At 39.4% G+C, this 20,736-nt stretch overlaps 1 protein-coding gene across 1 annotated transcript in view; it reads right to left on the bottom strand.

The window, feature by feature from the left end:
* fat2 (FAT atypical cadherin 2) overlaps window positions 1-20,736 on the bottom strand; it is a 113,787-nt gene that overhangs the window by 35,153 nt on the left and 57,898 nt on the right. Inside the window, 6 exon segments of the mRNA XM_038699096.1 lie at window positions 238-438; window positions 973-1,573; window positions 3,047-3,244; window positions 5,931-6,074; window positions 6,177-6,314; window positions 9,514-9,725. Of these exon segments, the coding sequence (XP_038555024.1) occupies window positions 238-438; window positions 973-1,573; window positions 3,047-3,244; window positions 5,931-6,074; window positions 6,177-6,314; window positions 9,514-9,725 (1,494 nt within the window).

Genomic DNA, 20,736 nt, shown 5'->3' with positions numbered 1-20,736 from the left:
CGCAGACTCGTCCAGCTCTTTAGGAGAGAGGAGGGAGATGAGCTGTGCCTTGTTCCTGCAGATGAAAGGCTGCCGCTTCCTCTTGGGTTCACACGTGCTCACATCAATACTCATTCACACTCCCTCATTAAAGCTTCTCCAAAGCACAGGTACACACGCACACGCACACACACACACACACACACACACACACACACACACACACACACACACACACGAACAGATAGACAGACGTACCGTTACATGGACAGATGCTCTCCCATGTGTGTCGTGGGGTGATGTAACCAGCTCTGGCGGTGGTGAAATGGTTCAGTCTTTCTCCTGTCAGTCGGACGGCGTTCCTGCAGCCTCGCGGTGGACAGCCGGTACCCAGACATCCATTGTGGCTCACCCTGAGGATCCTGAGACCCAGAGAGTCCTCAACGTCCGATATAATACCTACATCAAAGAGTTCAAACTTTCAGATAGCACATTCAAAGAGACTCTTTGTCTCACAGGGATTATCTGACTGACTTGTGTGCAAATGAATGGCTGCCAAAGGAGTCTTTCTCTATTGAAGAAATGTGCCTGACTTCCATTGCTTTGTATTTCAGCCTAGTTGATATCTTTGGAATGAATTATTGCAATAATGGAATTATTTTTCTATATAAAGCTAATTACCTATGTGTTTTGGGGCTAAGTGAGCTATGATGTCAAACTGCAATGTCATAGTTTTAAATCTGGAACTTAATTGCATTTCATTCCCAAATCCAAGAAGAAGAATGTTACTCTAGATTTGTACCTTTTGGGTTACTTTTAGTTTAATTCAAAATGTATCATACATCATATTTCCTCCATCTTATGTTGTGCTTATACATTAATCTGAGAATCGATGAGGTATTTTATGGAATGCACCAGGTTTAGCTAAGGCCCTCATTGTGACAGCCAATTTGTGACAATTTAACTGGCTCAATATGTATCTTTATTGAATACCTGCAAGTCTGTTGGTTGGCAGAGACTCAACGGTTCCACTCTGACGCCTCCAGATCAGCAGGGCCTCCAGGACCTGGGAGTCAGGCAGCTGCTGCAGGCTGGCCAGGTGAAGCTCTTGTCTGGGTAAACCCAGAGCTTGTCCTAGGCTGCGCTGGAGGCCTCTCCAGTGGTCGCCCAGAAACTCCTCCGGTGACAGCCCATCCAGCTGCAACGTCAGGCCGGAGTCCAGCACCCTCTGGTCAGCCGCCCACACGTGTACTCTGACCCCAGTCCAGACACTGAACTTTCCATCAGTCACGCTGACGTTGAGGGAGTACGAGCCCTCCTCCAGGTTTTCATCTGCCCAGATCTTGCCATCAGCCAGGTCGACCGAGAACCTCCCCTTGTCTGGGTGTTCTGATACCAGCTTGTAGGTCAGGACGTCCTGCAGATCCTGGTCTGAGGCGTGGAGCCTGCCGATGACTCGGTTGGCAAACAGTCCGCCAGATGTTGTGATGAAGACCTCCATAGGCACTACAGAGGGTGGATACTTACTCTGCTCTGTGACGTTGATGTTGACCACGCAGATGGAGGAAAGGGGAGGGTGGCCGCTGTCTGTCACCTGATTGGTACAAGGATAGCAGTTAGCCCATGACACAAAGAATAGACTGAAAGCTCATATTTGCCTTTTTATTAAAATTGATTTTGTAATGGACTGGACTGCAAGCTTTATTCTGTCAAAAGGTAATAAGATCCACCGAGCCGCACCTCAAGTAAGTCACTGCTCTCTAACATGAAATAGTCCACAGGCTAAGCTCCCTGGCTGCGGGTTCCATCTTCATATTGATTCATATCCATCTAATTCATACTCTATTTTTTATTTTTTTTATTTTGGAGTATTTTCCAAAATGTCTAACCCTTAATTTAAGAGGTCATGAGATGATTAGCAGAGTAGGAAATAAGAAAACTGAATTCTGCTACATAAAGATTACAGTATGTCTACTTTTTAGACATTTTTGCAATCTGTAGAAACGGGCTGAAACACTTTGAATAAATGCTGATGTGGTTTTGATAACTTTTATTACTTATATCCTTAATGAACAGTTTCCGTCCCACGATGCTGTGTATGAGAATTTATTTTTACACTGACCAGAGGCTAAAAACACATTTTTTTAAGCACGGCAATGGTCAGAATAAAAAATGCATCAAAGTATCATCAATCAGCTGTTTTAAACCCAAACATTTGTACCAGCCCACAAAAATCCATGCAATGCACTAATCCACTAATATGCACATTCTGCTAAACTCAAACCACTTCTATCTTGAACAGCCTTGAAAGCCGTAACCTCATAAGAACCTCTTCTTTCTAGTGGACAGACGTAACGGAGTAAACTTTGTTAAAGCTCTACTTAAGGATTCTAGTTGAACTGTCATTTTTATTCATACTATTAGCAGTCAATTATTCTAAATTCACAGGGCAGACTTTCTTAATAATACGACTTGATGTTCACAATCCCTAAAGGACCACCGTCTATATCTATGATATATCTATATATTCATGTAACATGCAGAAGGTGTGACCCCACATCCACCCAAAGCAAGTTGTCTCATTAGTTCATTGGTGAACCGAAATCAACACAGGACTCTCAGCTTGTGAAATCAGACCAAACCCATGCCACAGCAGACAATGGAAATGACTCTGTCATCACTTCCTCTTCTGTTTGCCAGTGTGATTGCCACCGCTCCCGGCAGCACTGTCAGCGACACAGCAACAGAGGCCACGCTCTGCAGTGCATCAGCATTTTATCACTGAACCAAGATTACAATAAGTGCTTTTCAGTTTCTTTCATTTTGACGATTTATGAGATTTTCATTTTTGTTGTCATGAGATTCCAGCAAAAACATTAAGATGTTAAAGTGTCTCTGGGTTGAACATGGAATTTGATAGATATGACAATAGATGTTTTCGCCCCGCTGTTTGAAAACAGCTTAGGAAGGAAAGTGACAGACGGTAGAGTGAAAAAAATTGTGAGCAAGCAGCAGTTCAGGAGGGGAAACTGGAGCTTGTACTCAGGTCTGAGGTGAACATTCTTACTTGTATCTTGAGCTGGTGATGGGGTTTGACCTTCTTTCTGAGAGGAGCAGAGAGCGACAAAAGGCCACCCTGGTCAACGTGGAAACGGTGGTCCTCGTTGCCACTGACGATGTGGAAGGAGAAAGGCGGGCCGTTCCTGGGCGTGTCTTTGTCCGTCACCACGAGCTGGAGGATGCTGCTGCCAAGTGACTCGCCCTCCTGCAGGGGACAAAGATTTTAATCCACCTTTTTCTTCAACGTTAAGTTATTATTATTATCTTATTACCAATTTAATATTAGAGAGGTATTGATTCAACTTAATTGGTCATTTTGGAGCCTGTAGTTTTTTGTGCTTTAATCTTATAAAGATCCTATTGTATTAGGCTGCCTTTAGTTCAAGAGAGCTCACTGTGTGATGAAGGGAAAGTAAGTAAACAGTAGTTACTTAGAGGACCTAATCAACTAGCAACTAAAGAGTAAATCAGTCACATTAGTGCCAATCATTTATATAGCATTTTCTTAAATTATTAGATCAACTTCCAGGCTGCAACTGATTTACAGTGATGTCAGCATGCTGTGAAAACCCTGCCACATTAAAGTTACCAATGAAAGTGAACATTTTGTAGCTTTAAAGTGGCTGTGTCTCTTTTCAAAGCCCTCGCTTTTGGTGCATCCAAGAGATTATTTTATCTTATGGATTTCACTTTCCAACAAGGTATCTCATCAATACAACACTTTATGGCAGCAACTGCATTAAAAATACTGAACCACCAAGGAAAATCCTTAAATTGTTCACAATGATAGATTACCTATCCAGGCCATCTTAAAAGGCCCTGTGTGTTGATTTTCATAGTGTACTGAAATGAATACAAACCAGTGGTTCCCTAGAAGATGGGATATCAATCTAAAAACGTACAGCATGCTTTGGGAGAAGGGCAGCAATACAATATACACAGTTTGGAGTTAATGGGCTGAAACATGCAATACCTCCGGTGTGGTCTTTCTAATTTCAATTAGAGCACGCATCATGAAACACAATCCTGTTTTGGCAAACAGAGGAGGGGGCCTACGCCACCACTTACAATGCTGTCCTTTCATCACTTCCCAGGAAAGTCAACAAACGTAACCTATTGGCCTCAGGTGAGGATACCAACGATGGTCGTTCAGTCCTGGCCTCGGGTAGTCCTAACAACCATAACGACATAACGACGTCGTTACAACAGCCAGGAGGAGCACTAAGGAACCAGCTGTATCGAAGATCCTGGCAAACGACCCCACTGAGGTTAAATAGCTGAGTTTCCCTGCCAGGGATGAGGGACGAAACAGCTTCTAGTATCTTCAACCAAGTCCAGTTGCCCTTGACTTTAACCTTCTTTCTTCTTCTATGACTTGGATGACTGAGAATCTTCACAGACATCCTGTTTTGTTTGTTAAGAAAATGTGAGGGTCAAAGGAAGAGCTTTAAATTGCTATATTTTTATTTGAAGCAGGGGTTAAATATATGTTGAAATACAGTAATTGAAATGCTGTAAAAAAGTTAAATGTAACCTAGATGTTTAATAACTTAAATTTAGTCCAGTTATAACATTGGCATCTTGACATGTCTTTTGGCCTTCAAATCACAAAATCAATGCCTATACAAAATGTAAAACCATTGCTTTATAAGGTCACCTGCCCCAACAGAAACATTTGACAGATGCAGTGAACAGATCACTTCGGTGGAGTTAAATCCTGTTAAACACAGGAGGGAAACACGTTCACATGGATTATTTTTATTTATGGCTCTGTTGTTGAACTTCTGCATCTTCTGCTTTTAGTGAAATACTCAAATTTGACCTCAGCCTAATACAACACAGAGGCGTCACTACAGCAGATGTGCCGGTTGTTAAAGTGGACGTCCAACAGTGACAAATAGTCAAACAAAGGCACGTAATGGCTTATCTGCAATGCCTGTCTGAAAACAACAAAACAAATCCTGTCCCCAGTTTCAGAAACATGCATCTGCTTAATGCAATCAGAGTTAATGCAATCAAAGCGCAGACACTTCGGCTCGTGAACCAGCTATTCAGTGACAGGATGTGAGTTTCTGAGCTGCAGCAGGTGGAGTGATGGAGAGCTGGCAGAGAGATCTTTAAATTCGAGAATGACTGATCTTTAGTGGTTTCTCTTGAATTATCTTCAGTCATTTGTTCATCTGTCTTCATTAACATCTTGTTAGGCAGTCAGGAGCAGAGCAGGTAGACGTGTGCAGCCTTGCCTGAGGAATATTTGGCCCCACAGATGGCAAGCTTATTCAGGTTACTAATGCATCATGAACAGATGAACTAAACTGGCCTTTCATGAGGAGTTGCATGTTGTGCTCATATTCACGTAGAAGTGAGTCCCTGTGTTATATACTGTGGTATATTTTTCCATTGAGTTGTCAAATTTCACACATGAATGCTACTGCCGCTTCACCCCCTCAGGACACCAGAGGTTATATGCAGGAGCTGATGAGCCGGCAATTCTTTTCCGGAGCTTACTGGGTGAATTTATATATATATATATATATATATTTTTGTTTTGTTTGTTTGTTTTTACACATTGCCTGTTGACTTAATGCAGATGTGGTTTGTGTGAGGTCGATGTTTACCTCTACTGCAGGCAGTTTTAAACTGCTCCAGGCTGTGAACGTGGTTGGTTTCTAAACACATATCCAAAGCTTTCCCCCCCCCAACCAGAACACATTGGAAAATAATCTCTCAGACTTGCCTATGATGTCCCGCAATGGTCAAATAAATTAATGAAACAGGGTTAAAGGCAAAAAAGCATACTCCTAATTATTGTAGGGGCACATATTTTTTTTGCAAACGGTTGTTCTTGTTGTCATGTAGACATGTTGTGTGAGGTGTTCTGTTTGTCTTGCCTGTAGCAGCAGACTGTGGTTGACCTGGGAGAAGAGGGGTGGGTTGTCGTTGACATCGACGACCGTGATGGTAATGAGAACCGCAGAGGAAAGAGGAGGATCACCTTCATCTGCTGCCTGCACCGTCAGAGAGTAATGAGGGATCTGGAGAGGAGATAGAGGTGAAATTTATTATTATTGATTTTTAATTTAATTAAAATTTAATTAAAATTTAATTAATTTTATTTGACACACGCAGAAACTGACCTCTTCTCTGTCCAGCGCAGTGCGGACAGTGATTTCTCCACTACGAGAGTGAATGGAGAACTGCTGCTGAGGGTCTCCGCTCACTATGGAGTAACGCACCAGATTGTTGATTGGACCATCCTGATCGGTGGCCGTTACCTGGAGATAAAGAAAAGGGAGGAGAGGAATAATACTTCATCCTATGTAGAGAAATTCTCTTTTGGCTTCTTCTAGAGGGATGATAGAGGTCCGGCAGAAGTCAAAGGAACATGCTATACTGATAAACAATGTCTCAGTAAAAGGTTTGAATGTGGATCCTTGGGTGTAAGGACAGTGTCTTGACTGACAATATTTATGCAACCGGGTGATAAAGTCAAACCTTAAAAATAGAGGACATTCAAGTCATTAAACCTCTGTGCAATTTTCTGCGGTCGCGAGACTGCTGCAGGTGTTGACTTTAGACAGCAGGGGGCATAGCGTTGCTGGCTCAAAGAGCAGCGTGCTTGCAGAGAGGTGAAGGGGCGGCGGGAAAATACAGGAAGTAAGAAAACTGCGCTATTTTGCCTGGAATGGCTGCTGCTGTTATCGGTGAGAACATTTATGAATAATATTATGTTCTTGTGAGTTATTTTACACAATATGCCAATGCGTTGGTTTAGTGGTGTACGATGTATTAAACTCTGCGTTTAGAATTGTCGAAGCTTGTGGAAGAAACGGTGTTTTTATTTGTATAACTAATGTATTTATCTGTGTATGGACACATTGTTTTCTTTGTTACACGAAAGAGCTAAAATGTTTGATAAGTTAGCACAACTGATGTGTAGTGATTTTTGTGCAGTGAATATTTTTTTTATTTCATTGGAGCAACTGTATATTATTTTTTTTCCCATAAAGTTACCAGCCCTGAAGGTGGGAAAACAATAAAAGAAACCCCACAAATCGCATTTGAAGATTTGATTGATTTCACTTAATCAGGGCTCTCAAGTCACACATTCACTGTGAGACACACGCATTTCAGCCAGTTCACAGCTCACACGCCACACCTTGTATTTCCCACGCTGAGAAGTAAGTTAAGAGATAACGCCCACGAAATTGTCCCGCTATATATAATTAATGGACGATCATTTTTCTGCCGAGTTCAAAGCTTTCTCTGTACTAAACGCCAGAGCCGTTAAGCCGATCAGAAATGAAAAAAATGTCTTGTTTCCGGGTAAATTCCGTGATCCTGCTGCAACCAAGTCTAAAGTTTAAGCATAGTTTTTATTCAGCTCCAGGTTCATGGTTCTTGTTTTAGCTTTGTTGTTAGCTTGAAAACAACACACATTAGCTTGTTGCGATAAAGGAACATTAATTCCTCAATCGTCTTATTGGAAAATAACACACATTAGCCTGTTTTAGTTCTGGTTTAAGCTTGAACACAATATATTAACTTGTTTACAGGGTGATGAGCAGTTTCTAGCTTTTATTAGCATTGTCTTTACCTCTAAAACAAAAAAGATATTGGCTTGTTTCAGCACTGGATTTGGCTTGAATATTAGTTATAATATTTTATAGCCACATTTTTAACCTGACCACAATATTGGCTTGTTTAGGCCTCAGTCTTTACGTGACAACTACTTTGGCCCTGGTTTTAACTTGACTACAGAATAAGCATGGTTTTGTTTGTCTTGCCTGTGAGCTCAGTTTAGCACTGAAACAAGCTTTAGCTTCATCACAATGTTAGCTTGGTATAGCTTTAAATTAAGAACACAACAATATTTCAGCCAATATTATATGACAATATTTGTTTGTTCCTGCCAATAGGTTGACTTGATAACTACATTAAGCCTTAATTTTAACCTAATGACAACATTGATGTGTTTTACATACATTATTGGCTTGTTTAAGCATTTGTTTTTATCATTTGTTTAAGCACTTTTCTTCTACTTGAAAACAATAATAGGTTAATTGGCTTTAGTTTTAAGCCTTCTTTGTCACAACAGAGATCTAAATCTAATTAATAATTACTTTACTATTAGTACTAATTAGTCTTCTTTTTCTTAAAGCAAGAAGATTCTTTGTTTCGAGTATTTTGTAGAATTTTTCAAGTCTACCTTCTGTCTTGTTTCTAGATATTGACACTGATATAAATATATAGATAGTGAATTGAAAATTCATGAAACAATTGAAACAGGATGTACAAAAGACTCTTGGCCTCAATAATAGACAAACATGACTCATCTTCCAATAAAACCATGTTCTGATTTCATTCAGTGCTTGTTTTCCTCTATTGCCACAGCTTTGGCTTATTGTAATGAGTCAAACAATTTTACCCGCTGACAGAGGAGACTATCCCCCAATTATGTGAAAACAGTTAAAACCTTTCAAACAGTGACATGATGGCGTTAAATGGTGAAAACAGAGAGATGGGAACAGGGGATGTAAGAAGAAAAATGTCAAATATGAAACAATATGATTACAGACTCAGCACCCAGGCGTGGTCCAACCATCGGCGAGCCACTGAGCTGTGTTATTGTAGCGTTATCTCTGATGCTGGCCTGACAGATAATGGCTGACATGTCGGATAATGTGTGTGTACGCGGATAATGTGTGTGTACGCGCGTGTGTGTGTGTGTGTGCGTTTAATCTGTTTTTAACACATGCATCGTCTCATACTGCCCTACTGTCATACTGTACATGTTGTTATTGTGAGTATAGAATTATAAATGTGTGTGATTTTTTTTTTTTTTTTACGAGTTGAATTATCTGTGTTTGTCCTAAATGGAAGCAAACTGCCAAATGTCAGACAAGTGTGTATTCTATGCGTTTGTGTCGGTGAGTGTGTGTGAAAAGATAATCTGAGAGCATGTGCTTGCATGACTGACAGATATTTGGATGTTATACCTTTGTTATGTGTGTGCTGATGCATGTCATTCATGTATCTGTGTGTGCTTGTTGAGGTCACAAAAGTAAACACAAACACACACACACACACAGAGGATATTTTGAAGTTACAGATAACAGAGAAATGTCCTTCAGTAAATTTCATTTGAAGCCCAATTCAATTATGTGATTCAATTAAAGATTACTGATGTTTTTGAGTCTATTATGCGTGAATGTGTTCAATATTCTGTGTGTATGCATGCATACTTGAAGACTTTAATGTAACCTTCACCTGTCGTTTCACTTGCTCAGTTTCTGGGTTGGTTCAGGTGGTTCTGATGAACAGTGGAGGGCCACGAGTTGAGCTTTTACACCGTTTAAATGCCTGTATTTAGGCCAAACACCATCTGTGTTCTAAAACATCTAAAAAGACTGTATTTCTGTATGTAAACATATATCTTTCTGCGTAACTACACGTGTTTGCCTCAGCTCTTACCTTCATTACCAGGCTTCCAGGCGGGAGATCCTCTAATATCTCTGTGCTGAAGTCGCCTCGGCCAAACACTGGCGCATTGTCGTTCACGTCGGTCACGTTGATTATAACCGTGGTGATGTCGCTGAGGGATGACTTGCCACGACTTCCCTCCACAGACAGGAAGTGCTCCCGGGACACTTCAAAGTCCAGCGGCGCAATAAGGGTCATAAGTCCTGCAAGACCAAAGGGCATTCTTAGTGAAAAATGTGACAAGAGTAGCAGAGAAGCAGTATACATTTGACCTGTTTGCACACAAAAAAAAATCAATTCCACAGAAGAACTAGAAAAAGCTAGACTCGCTGTACTGAATGTTAGATCTTCTCCACCTCTTTCTCTTCCCTTTGGTTTACTTTATTATAAAACATCACAGACTGACCGGGATGCGCTGTGGATTTGTTGGGGGTGAAGAAATACTTGACTTTTTAAACGGTTACCTCTGATAAACAACACAAGTACAAAGTTCACTAACTGTAAACAGCGGCGCAGTTCACCTTATGAGCAAAACACTGTGGGATTAAAAAGAAACATTTGCATGGTCTTGATTTTGTTCCGTGTAGGTCTACAAACTCTTCACCCCCGTCAGACTCACCTCTGGGTCTATCATTACAAATACATGTTGAATGGTTGAATACTCTTCAAAATCACAGAACTGACCACAGAACACAGACCTCAATGTTTTTGAAAACTACCATATATATATATATATATATATATAATGATACATATATATGATACATATACAGGTCATGGTGAAGCCATATAAATTCTGATTCTCATTCATTCTATTTTTGCTTTCTTTGCACTACACTCCCCTGTGCTACTGTGCCAATTTGAATTTCTCCCACAGGAGATCACTAAAGGAACATCTTATCTTAAAACACGGCATATTGGGTGTGAATGTTTCAGTCACATAGCTTCCAATAGATTCAATTACTTATTAGACAAAACAGTTTGAAGCCACAACTGCAGGTGTAATACTGAGACGTAATGCTCATTATACACATTATACAAATTGACGGATAAAAAAAAGGGATAACAACAAAATTGAAACTTTTCCATGTTTACATCTTTACCACCAGTGTTGCTGACAATGTTAAGTTTGGCCTGAGGGTGAGTTGTCCTTAAAATGCCAGCAGCTCTGCCTCGTCAGACTTGCTCAACATTCGGTCCTGGATGTGGATCAGACTCATGCTCAACATGCCTCAATTAAAGAGGCAGGAACTGGTGTGTCTGGCGTTGTTGCTTGACAAATGAAATGATTGCTTTCTGCTAAAATGACAGACTACTAATTCTTTTACCATGTTCACGCTAACATTAATAATTCAGGGCTCTCAAGTCTCAAACGGCAGAGCTGTTAAGCCGATCAGAAATTAAAACGTGTTGCTTCGGGTGAATTCCGTGAACCCGCTGAAAGCACGTTCGTTACCAGGCAACATGGATGCGCATGCACACATGGCGTGGAAGTTGGAAGCGCAAGACCGATGGCTGCGGTAACTGTAGTTATTTTTTTCAGCATTTTGATTTTACGATTCCTGGACGAAATCACTTGCCTGGGTGGTGATGGTGCAACGGGTTCAATTCCCCACTGTGTCCCTGAGCAAGACACTTAATAATAATAGAGCACTTTTCAAAAACAAGTTATAAAGTGCTTCAGCAAGTGCAAAGACAACAATACAATACCCAAAAGACAAACAATACAAGCAAGTAAACACAGAAAAGATCAAAATACACGTTTAAGATAAATATAAAATAAAATAAAGTCAAGTAAGATCGGGAAAGGCTCTCCTATAAAAGTATGTTTTAAGAAGGGACTTAAAAGAGTTCACTGACTCAGCCGACCTGATTTCCTCGGGCAGGCTGTTCCAGAGCCTCGGGGCCCTGACAGCAAACGCTCTGTCCCCTTTAGTTTTCAGTCGAGACTCTGGAACAGACAACAGACCTCTGCCCGAGGATCTCAAGGTACGTGCTGGTGCGTATGGGACTAAAAGGTCAGAAATATAACAAGGCGAGAGGCCATGAAGAGCTTTAAAAATGATCAATAAAAAGTTTAAAGTCAATTCTAAAACAACTGGGAGCCAGTGTAATGAAGCTAAAATAGGAGTAATGTGGTCATATTTCTTTGTTCTTGTTAAAAGCCTGGCAGCTGAGTTCTGGACAGTCTGGAGTCGATCAATAGATTTTTGGGTTAAACAGGTGAAAAGGCTGTTGCAATAATCCAGGCGTGATGAGATGAAGGCGTGTAAAATGGTCTCGGTGTCCTTAAAAGTTAACATAGATCGAATTTTTGCTATATTTCTAAGTTGATAAAAATATGATTGAACAAGCTTTGTGGTGTGCTGCTCGAAATTTAAATTACTATCAAACCAAACACAAGTCTTTGCCACAGGCTTAATGTGATTTACTAGGGAACCAGCAGATGGCAGTATTTGCCATCTGCTGGGATCCAGTGACCAGGATTTCTGTTTTGTCTGAGTTCAGCTGGAGGAAATTATTTGACATCCATTTTTAACTTCACAAAGGCAGTTGTTAAGTGAACTCAGCATTCCAGGGTCTGTGGATCTGACGGGCAAGTATATTTGTGTGTCATCAGCATAAATATGAAAAGAAAAGAAACCCCTTTTTGCTCCAGAGGTATGTGACCTCTGACATGTAGAGCAATTGTAAGTCGCTTTGGATAAAAGCTAAATGAATAAATGTAATGCAAAGATAGTGAGAGCAGAAGATTTTGGAGAGTATAGCCACATGCATGCTAAATTATTATTGAAAATGTGGTCAGAAACTCTGCAAACTCTTTGCAACCTCCAGCTTTGGCTTTTTTAGCCAGTGGTGACCAAAGTAACATAGGCCATATCACTGTAAAAATACTCTGCAAGTACTGCATTGAAAAAGTTAAGTAAAAGTATGTAATTAGGCTATAAGCTGGAAAATGTAGAAGTAGCCAATTAAGAATAAAAGTAGCCTACTCAAAGCATATAACTGTATACTATTATATCATTAGATTATTATTCCTCATGCATTAATGTAGTTGGTTGAGGTTGAACTTTTTTGTATCAGACTGCAATTAGTGATTTTATTTTAATCAGCTGATTATTTTCTCCATTAATCGATATAATAATAAATTCTGAAAATAGTGAGAAATGTTGTCACAGTTCCCTAAGTGAGACCTTCACAATGCTTATTTTGTCAAACCTCAAAATGATTAAAAATACATTAAAATAATCAAGTAAAAGCAGCAAATCTTCTCATTTGTGAAACTGGAACCATGAAACGGTTTTTAAAAATTACCAAAACAGTTGCCAATTAAATTTCTGTCAATTAGCCTAACTGATGTAGTTCTACTAGCTGGATTTGCATAAACTGTTAAGTCATTTAATTTACATCAAAATATCCTATTTTTTAATCTCTTCATACGTTTTGTGTGTAAAAAGCTTATTTTTTTAAAGTAACGAGTAACTAAAGCTGTCAGATAAAGTAAAAAGTAAAATATTTCCATTTGAGATGTGATGAAGTAGAAAGTGGCATGAAAAGAAAATACTCAAGTTCAGTACAAATACCTTGTGTACTTAAGTAAAGTACTATTTTGCCACCTGAAACTAAGGAAAGGAGCCACAGTGCTTCAAGTGGGAGCCCCGTACCCCTGCTGTCATCAAGGCATTAAAATGTGCAACAAACCATCACAACACAAAACACCATTCATGAGCTGAAATGTGTAGCCTACTTGCACACACAGCTTGGCATTGTAGGGCAAGTTCTGCCATCCTACTGTAGGCCTATGTGTACAGCACTGCTGTTCAGTGGGCTCGTTTGGGGCCAAATTTCTTTTTAGTTTTGATACATTTGTATTTTTGTAAGTAAATAAAAGTACATATGTAAATTTTTTATTTATTTATCAGATCTACCTATTGTTATACTTTCTATTTGTTCGGGTCAGTTATTACTTGCAGGTAAAATCTAACTGCTAGTAAAAACTTGAGAGAATTGGCTGGGTCGAGGGGCCGCTGCTGCAAATATTTGAGTGGCTCCTCCTCAAACACGTGTTATCTCACTCCAAACTTTTGATAAAACTTGAGAGCCCTGCATTAAGCATGCAACACTGAGCCTGTTACTTTGTTAACATGCAACCATTAAGCATGCTCATGCTAATAATGTAACATGCTAATGTTAAGCATGGCAGTGTAATATCAATACTAAAATTGCTGGGACATTGCAAGTTTGTTACAATGCTACCGCATTAAAATGGAAATTGTGCTAATGCTGTGTTAGCATTACGCTCAAGCTGAGGCTGGTCAGAATATATTCATTATTTTCAGAGGTATACTGTCATCAACTACGCTACATAAAAATTCAAGTGATGTGAGACAAAAAGAATGACCAATGTGCATATACAACACAACCCTACAGTGATATTGCATAATATGATTCTCTTATATGTTTACTTATTACTTATGATTGCTCATATGATACTCAATATTGTGTGACATGCTTATCTTAGGTAACTCAGCAGTTAAGACAGTTAGAATCTTGTGCTGAATAACAGGAAACCGGGCCCTACAGTCACTCACACACACACTCACATGGCAGCCCTTAAGGCATACTAGAAATATTAAAGTAATAATAAAGGTGTGGTCTGAATCTGATCTCTCGTCTCCTCTAAGTCCTTTTCCATCAACCAACTCGGGGAAGTCGTTGCACTTCAACACCAACTAACCATAGCAGAATTTAGCAAAACATAGAAATCTGGTCCAGATCAGTGACTCGTGACCTTCATTTTTATTCAGACCTTTTTCCATTCATCCCCTGTCTATGTAAAACTACGGTGATGCTCCTCTGCCTAAAATGCACATCATATTGAAATGCAGAAAATATATCAAGTTGAGTGACAGATAGAAATGTTCTTACGGTACAGGCAAGGTGCTTTGGATGATAATTTCCACCATAAGTCAAACCCATACTGTGTGTGTGTTACCATGTGACATAGCTAGTGAACTCTCACATTTGTCAGCTCAGTGATGCTGTGACTATAAAGCTCTCCGCAGCTGGCTGCTGTCTTCATGTGTCAGCTGTCAACCACATGTGAAGTTTAACCTCAATTTACGGCGGCGATAAAAATGCAGCATCAGAGCCCTTAAGAGTGAAATACTGTGCCATGTCCACTTTTTTGTTTATTGAGTCACTCCTTTTGGTTCAGACAGTTTGAAGTCCTCATTTGTCTGAGGTGCTACACATGCTCCACTTTAAGAGACAGATCTTCTCCCCTCCTGCTCTCTCCTCCTCCGGTCATTTCATCAACAGAGCCTCGTCATTGAAGGGTTGTTCAATGACTCGTCTCCAAACTGGATTTTGCAGTGTTATTTGTAAAAGACAAGAAAAGATCGATTTGTGAGTTACTAGGGCTGAAAAGATTAGTTGATCAATTACAGAAAAAGATAAATAATAAACTGATGACTATTTGGATAATTGAAGTCAAGTTATAAGCAAAAAATATTCCATAGTTATAGCTACTCAATTGTGAGAATTTGATGCTTTTCCTCTTTTTATGTTGAATTAATTGAAAGCGTTTGTCACTGACGTCACCTTGAGCTTTAAGAAATTGTAATTGTGGAATTTTTCACTATTTGATACTATTTGATTGATCAAAAACTAAACAAAATAAAAGTTAGTTTTAGCGTTACTAGAAACAATCTGTTTTATTCTACCAAAGGTACAACAGGTTTGTGTTCCAAGTTTTTCTTTTTTGAAATGAACCAGTGTGATTTTTAAAGTTTGTATAAAAAAAGATTTGAAAAATACAATCTTCGTGTCGGCAGTGTACAAGTTTATCTCACTGAAATGGCGTTTCATCAGAATCGTACCACCTGCATGGTAAAACAAGTGATATATCATGTTTAACGAGCAGATTTTATGATGCAAAAAACACATCTGATGACCAAAGACAGAAGGCTGTTGGTTTAAATCTCATCTGCTAGCGAGATTTGGACTGAAGAGTAAATGATAAACGTTTCTATTGAGGCGGTTTTAAAGGATAAGTCTGGTGATATTTTAAATTTACGTATATTTATGGCTTTACCCATCTCAGTCTTTCTGTGCCGGCCTCCTTCCTGTAGTAGACAACCTAACACCCAACCAAACCACATCTCGTTCAATTGCCAACAAACCAAATCTAAACATGTAATTTGTGCTTTGATGAGCCAATGCCAGCTTTTATGGATATAGTTGTTTGGAGACAGGAGAGCATAAATTGCGAACCCTTTTCTGTTTATTACACTGAATAAGTCTGAGGAGACAGGATACCTCTGTTAGTGGATCTGTCAGCAGCAGCTCGGCGTATCCAGCAGAGTGTGTGGGTGAGACACGCAGCCTTTTTTCCTGGGCTGCCAGCCAGTCTGGTGAACCACACTTCATTAAGATAAAACAAAACGGGACCCAACAAAAACAACCATCTACCATCCCCCTCACACGAAACACCTCCAGGTCAATTATTTGTACCTCATACACACGGCACAGATCTCACTTTATTGATTTTTCTGAGATCAAGGAGATTTTTTACAACCAGTCTGAGTCAGAATGATCCAAGCTTTTTTTTATTCATTAGTTTTATTTGTTTGTTTTTTTACCCTTTCCTGCTTGGAGAAAGTTGGCTGAGCTCCAGTTTTTACTTCATATCAATGCCTGAATCTCATTCATATTCTTGCATATATTCTTATTTAGCCAGTACATCCGCAATCTATACTTTGCATCACAAAGAAGCACTACACGTTTAGGAACTAACTACTAACTAAGTTTGAGCACCTTGCTTGATAAGAACAGAACATGTGGTTTCTACATTTCTAATTAGATCTGAGAAACAGTTATGATGCTTTAATCCAAATCAACTTGCAGTTCTGTTATTATCTGTGGGTGTATTAGGCCAATGTGGACAATTCAAACAAGGAGGACCGCTTTATGGCACTATTGGAGTTTTACAGATATTGCTGCATCAGTAGACGTTATGCATCTCATCTGATTGCAATCAGTATTGGTTTTCCCAGGTTACGCAGCTTGCTCTGTAAGATGGTACGTGTTGAAATCACTTTCTTTCTGTTGCTTTAATGATGCATCACAGGGGACAGACCTTTACCGTGTTTATTTACACAGACTGCTCAGACTTTACAACCACAACAGGACTCAACCACCTAGCTGAGACCGAAGCGAGGCAGTGGAGGCACCAGAAACAAGTGGAGCAACGTCAACTGTACGACCTCGTCTAACAGATGGGACAGACCTTATACTCTTGCAATGATTTCGTTTTTATAGCTTGATATAATCTGGATTGTGGATACAACTAAGTCTTTTTTAAATTTTAGTTTATCTCTAAATATTGTTGTGCTTCATTGTATGTTTTTGCGTTTATTGAGTCTGTGCTGTCTTGTTGATTGGGTAGGTTTTGAAGGGATGTTGGTAATGTATTTAACTTATGTTCATATTGTTGTGTCTTTTCTAGTTAAAAAGAACAAACAATACTGAGTTAAAACTAGAATCTTCCTGTTAAACCAGTTGAACCTTGTAAGCTGTTTACAACTTCTACCTGATTTCCATTTTAATAAGCCTAAACAAGTCTGTGCCTCTTTAGCAAATATGCAAAACTTCCTTGTTTTCTTCCCTGAATAAAAGTCTTGGCACTGATCTTTAACTCCTTCCTCCATCTACCACTGCTGCAAGCTCACAAAGCTCATTTCGTTCTATAAAAACAAAAACGTTTTGTACAGTTAGGGTAATTAATTCCCACCATCCAGCAGATTTCCCTTCACAGTCACACAACGTAATCACAGTGCAGAAACCACAGGCAGACATTCTTCTTTGTAACAATCATGTTTGTGGAGGTAATTATGCAAATGTGTGAGGCAGTGACTTATTGCTGTTAAAATTTTACACGTCTTTAATATAAACAGTGATACGGTTTATGTACAGCAGCTTGTACATAGCTGCTCGTGCTCCCTGCTGTCAATAAGGGTTTCTATCTATCTGTGTTTTGCTCAAAGCAGTCTGAGCTCATTCTGCACAGCTTGATGTGACTTCTAAGAAAGACGAAACTGGTTGAAGGTCATTTGTCATTGTCTACCTGAATGACAATGAGATGTTTCCCACATCTCATTGTACACACACACAGGTTTCAGGAAACACAAACAGAAGACATTATATGATGTTTTAAATGTTAAAGGTAATTTAATGAATTAAAGCTTTTCTTGCAGTATAATTAGGCTCAAACAAACATCAAATATCTGTTATATATTCCAAAACAGACAGGACACACATGCTGTTTGGAATATACTTAAGTGAGCATAAATGTGCTCTGATAGTCCTTGAGGCACCTTACTGAGATGACGAAACGTATCTTAACCATGACGACATGCCTTAGGCCAACCTTGTCTTCAATCCAAAATCTTGTTTTTCAAGCAACCTTTTGAAGAACTGAGGACTGACCAAAATGTATCTTACTTTCCAAAAAAACGTACTCACTTTTAAGATGTAAAGCCTAAACACAGCCTAATAAAGAAGCCCATACGCGCACACCACAATAAGGTGTTCAGACTGAAAACAGCCATGTTGTTTCAGGTACTGGTGTGCCAAGTATAACACAGAAAGTCTGGTTTAAGTAACAGATCCAACAGTTTAAAGGTCTATCAGACGCCAAAGCACTGCATAGGCATACGAGACTCTTGACCTGCTGACCTGATTCTTTAACCTACAGTACTTGCTTTATCGTTCCAATATTTTCTACACACTATGTTTATTGTTATGCACCAAATTACCTAAGCAAATTGCTTGTATGTGAAAACCTACTTGGCAGTAAAGCTGATATGGGAGGATTTTCTGACTCTGGAAAGTTATCGCAGCAGCAACTATTTTATCTTTTAGCACCGTGATCTGATGAACAGTTGAGAAACTGCATACATGTTACAAAAAAATTCTACCAGGAATGTCAAACACAGTTAAACATCTTTGCTAGACTGCCCTGCTTTTTCACATTCTGTTTTGGTGTTACTATGGTTGAACAACGCCTAAAACCCACATTACGTATTCCGCATTCGCGAGGCTGTGAGTGTCCATGTAAAGTCTTACAAAGTCCAACATGTGAGCATCTCTGCGTTTTGTATGAAGTACTATATCTGGGTCTCAACACTCATGAGTAGATAATAAGTCTTCCCTTCATGGTAAAATCTCACACTGACAGAAAGAAATATCTAATACTGCAATTCCTACATTCATTCGATATACCTGCATCTGTTTTCATTCATTTCTATTCATAGTCCATGCACGACACCTTTTTTGCTATTTAATTACTAAATTTAAGATGTATGTGTCACTCTGTGCTGTGCTGTCTTTATGGTTCTGGTGTGTCAGAGCTGTTTATCTTTCTTGCAGACACTTAACATTCAACCACAGAGATCTGTGGACTGTAAAACACTTCGCTGTGATTTGCCGACAAATTACATTGTCACGTTGAGTAAACGCCCGTCCATCTGGCACCTGCAGTAAGGCATGACAAACTGCGCTACACCTCCCGATCCAGGATCAGTGTGAGATTTACTGTTTACAGCTGCATCCTTCACGGAATCCTTGGAGAGGTTTACTGATGACACAGAGCATCCATAATTTATTTAATAATTCTGAATCATTCTGTGGGCATCAGAAAACAAAACTCATAAATTATCAACAGTGGTCTCAACAAGCCTGTGAGTCTCTGTTTGTCATTAAAAATGAACTTCAGTTGTTATCTCTGTTCAGATATGATAAAGTTAAGTTTTATTTAACTTTCTGATGAATCCACTTCTTCTCAACTAGTAACCCATACTTCTGCTTGTGTTAATGATTTCCTACATTTCCCAGAATGACTTTCAACAAACCCCCAGAGGAGGGATATGATCTTTCCTGTGTTCATATCCAGCTTGCTCAGTCGGTGTAGTAGGCAGTAATCAAAGAAAGTTGTAACAAAAGCCAAGTACTTAGTGTTTTTATAGGAATTTGCACAGTCTTGCGATCATAAGAATTAACGCAAATTCGACCAACCTCAGCAGTGTTTGTGAGAGCTTACAATTCTGTCCAATATTTGCAATGTTTAATTTCTGAAAAGTGGTTAAAAATCCATCTTAAAGCAACATTATGTAGTAATTTTACCCTGACTTGTAATAGGGTGGATGGCGTCTCTGTCGCAGCGTTTGCTACTGTGCTATGTAAAAACTGAAATCCTGGGCAGGAAATCTATCACAACAACGGCGTAATGGTTTACGACACCAACACGACTCTTCAGCAAGCTATAAGAACAAGCATGAAGTATATAATGTGCAATGTAAGTTCTTTGGGAAAAGCTAGCTAGGTATTCTCAGTATGGATATCACGACAGAGGCTGCGAAGAGACCGAAGAAGATGTTGTCGGATAAAGAGAGGAAGAGAAAAAGAGAGAGTGATCAGCAAGAGACCAAATAAGAGTAATTGGTGTGAGCGCAAAGAGCTGAAAGGATGCAGGACAGAGGCCAAGCTGGCTTTCTTGCTGATGAAGTAATAACTTATTAGCTGGCTTGCTGTGTCTTGTCACACTTGTTTGGCTGTGTTGGCAGCTGTCCTTATTTACGATGCCGGTGAACTACACCCACAGTAGGGACGCCAAATCTTACATATTGGAGCTTTAAATAAAATTTTTTAAAAAAAAACGTTTACCATGTGAAAACAGAGGAATACTTCAGTATTGAGATTTATCACTTCTGGAACAAGGTACAAGGAAGTAGTGTGTGTGTGTGCTGGTTTAAATGGCTTCTGTGTGAATTTTCATTACCATTACTGACATAGTCTTAATACAAATGCTGACTCAGCAGCTCAGGCTGGTTGAAACTCTATACACACTTAGCTGGTGTGAAGGTGTGCAAAAAAGAAAGAGCAATGTGTGCATCGCTGATTGGGGGATTTATTGATCAACAGGAAATGTATATTATATTGCAAAGTTAACGTCTTCCCCACATGAATCATTGAACTGACAGAGCCTGCTGTGATTACTTTTAGTTTGGGTTAGTTTCCGATCAGACCCAAACAATTTCATTTCAGATTCTTGATTGATTACATGAAATAATCTCAACAACATTGCAGAGTCTGAGGTGTTCCTATCGGTGTCGGTTTATTTGTCCAGGTTAGTTTTTTTTAATGCTGCAGAAT

This window comes from Micropterus salmoides, unplaced genomic scaffold (genome assembly GCF_014851395.1).
Source record: "Micropterus salmoides isolate LMB-PRFRI ecotype aquatic unplaced genomic scaffold, ASM1485139v1 Ms_hic_scaffold_5, whole genome shotgun sequence".
Lineage (NCBI taxonomy): Eukaryota > Metazoa > Chordata > Actinopteri > Centrarchiformes > Centrarchidae > Micropterus > Micropterus salmoides.
This window is presented reverse-complemented; position numbering and strand designations above follow the sequence as displayed.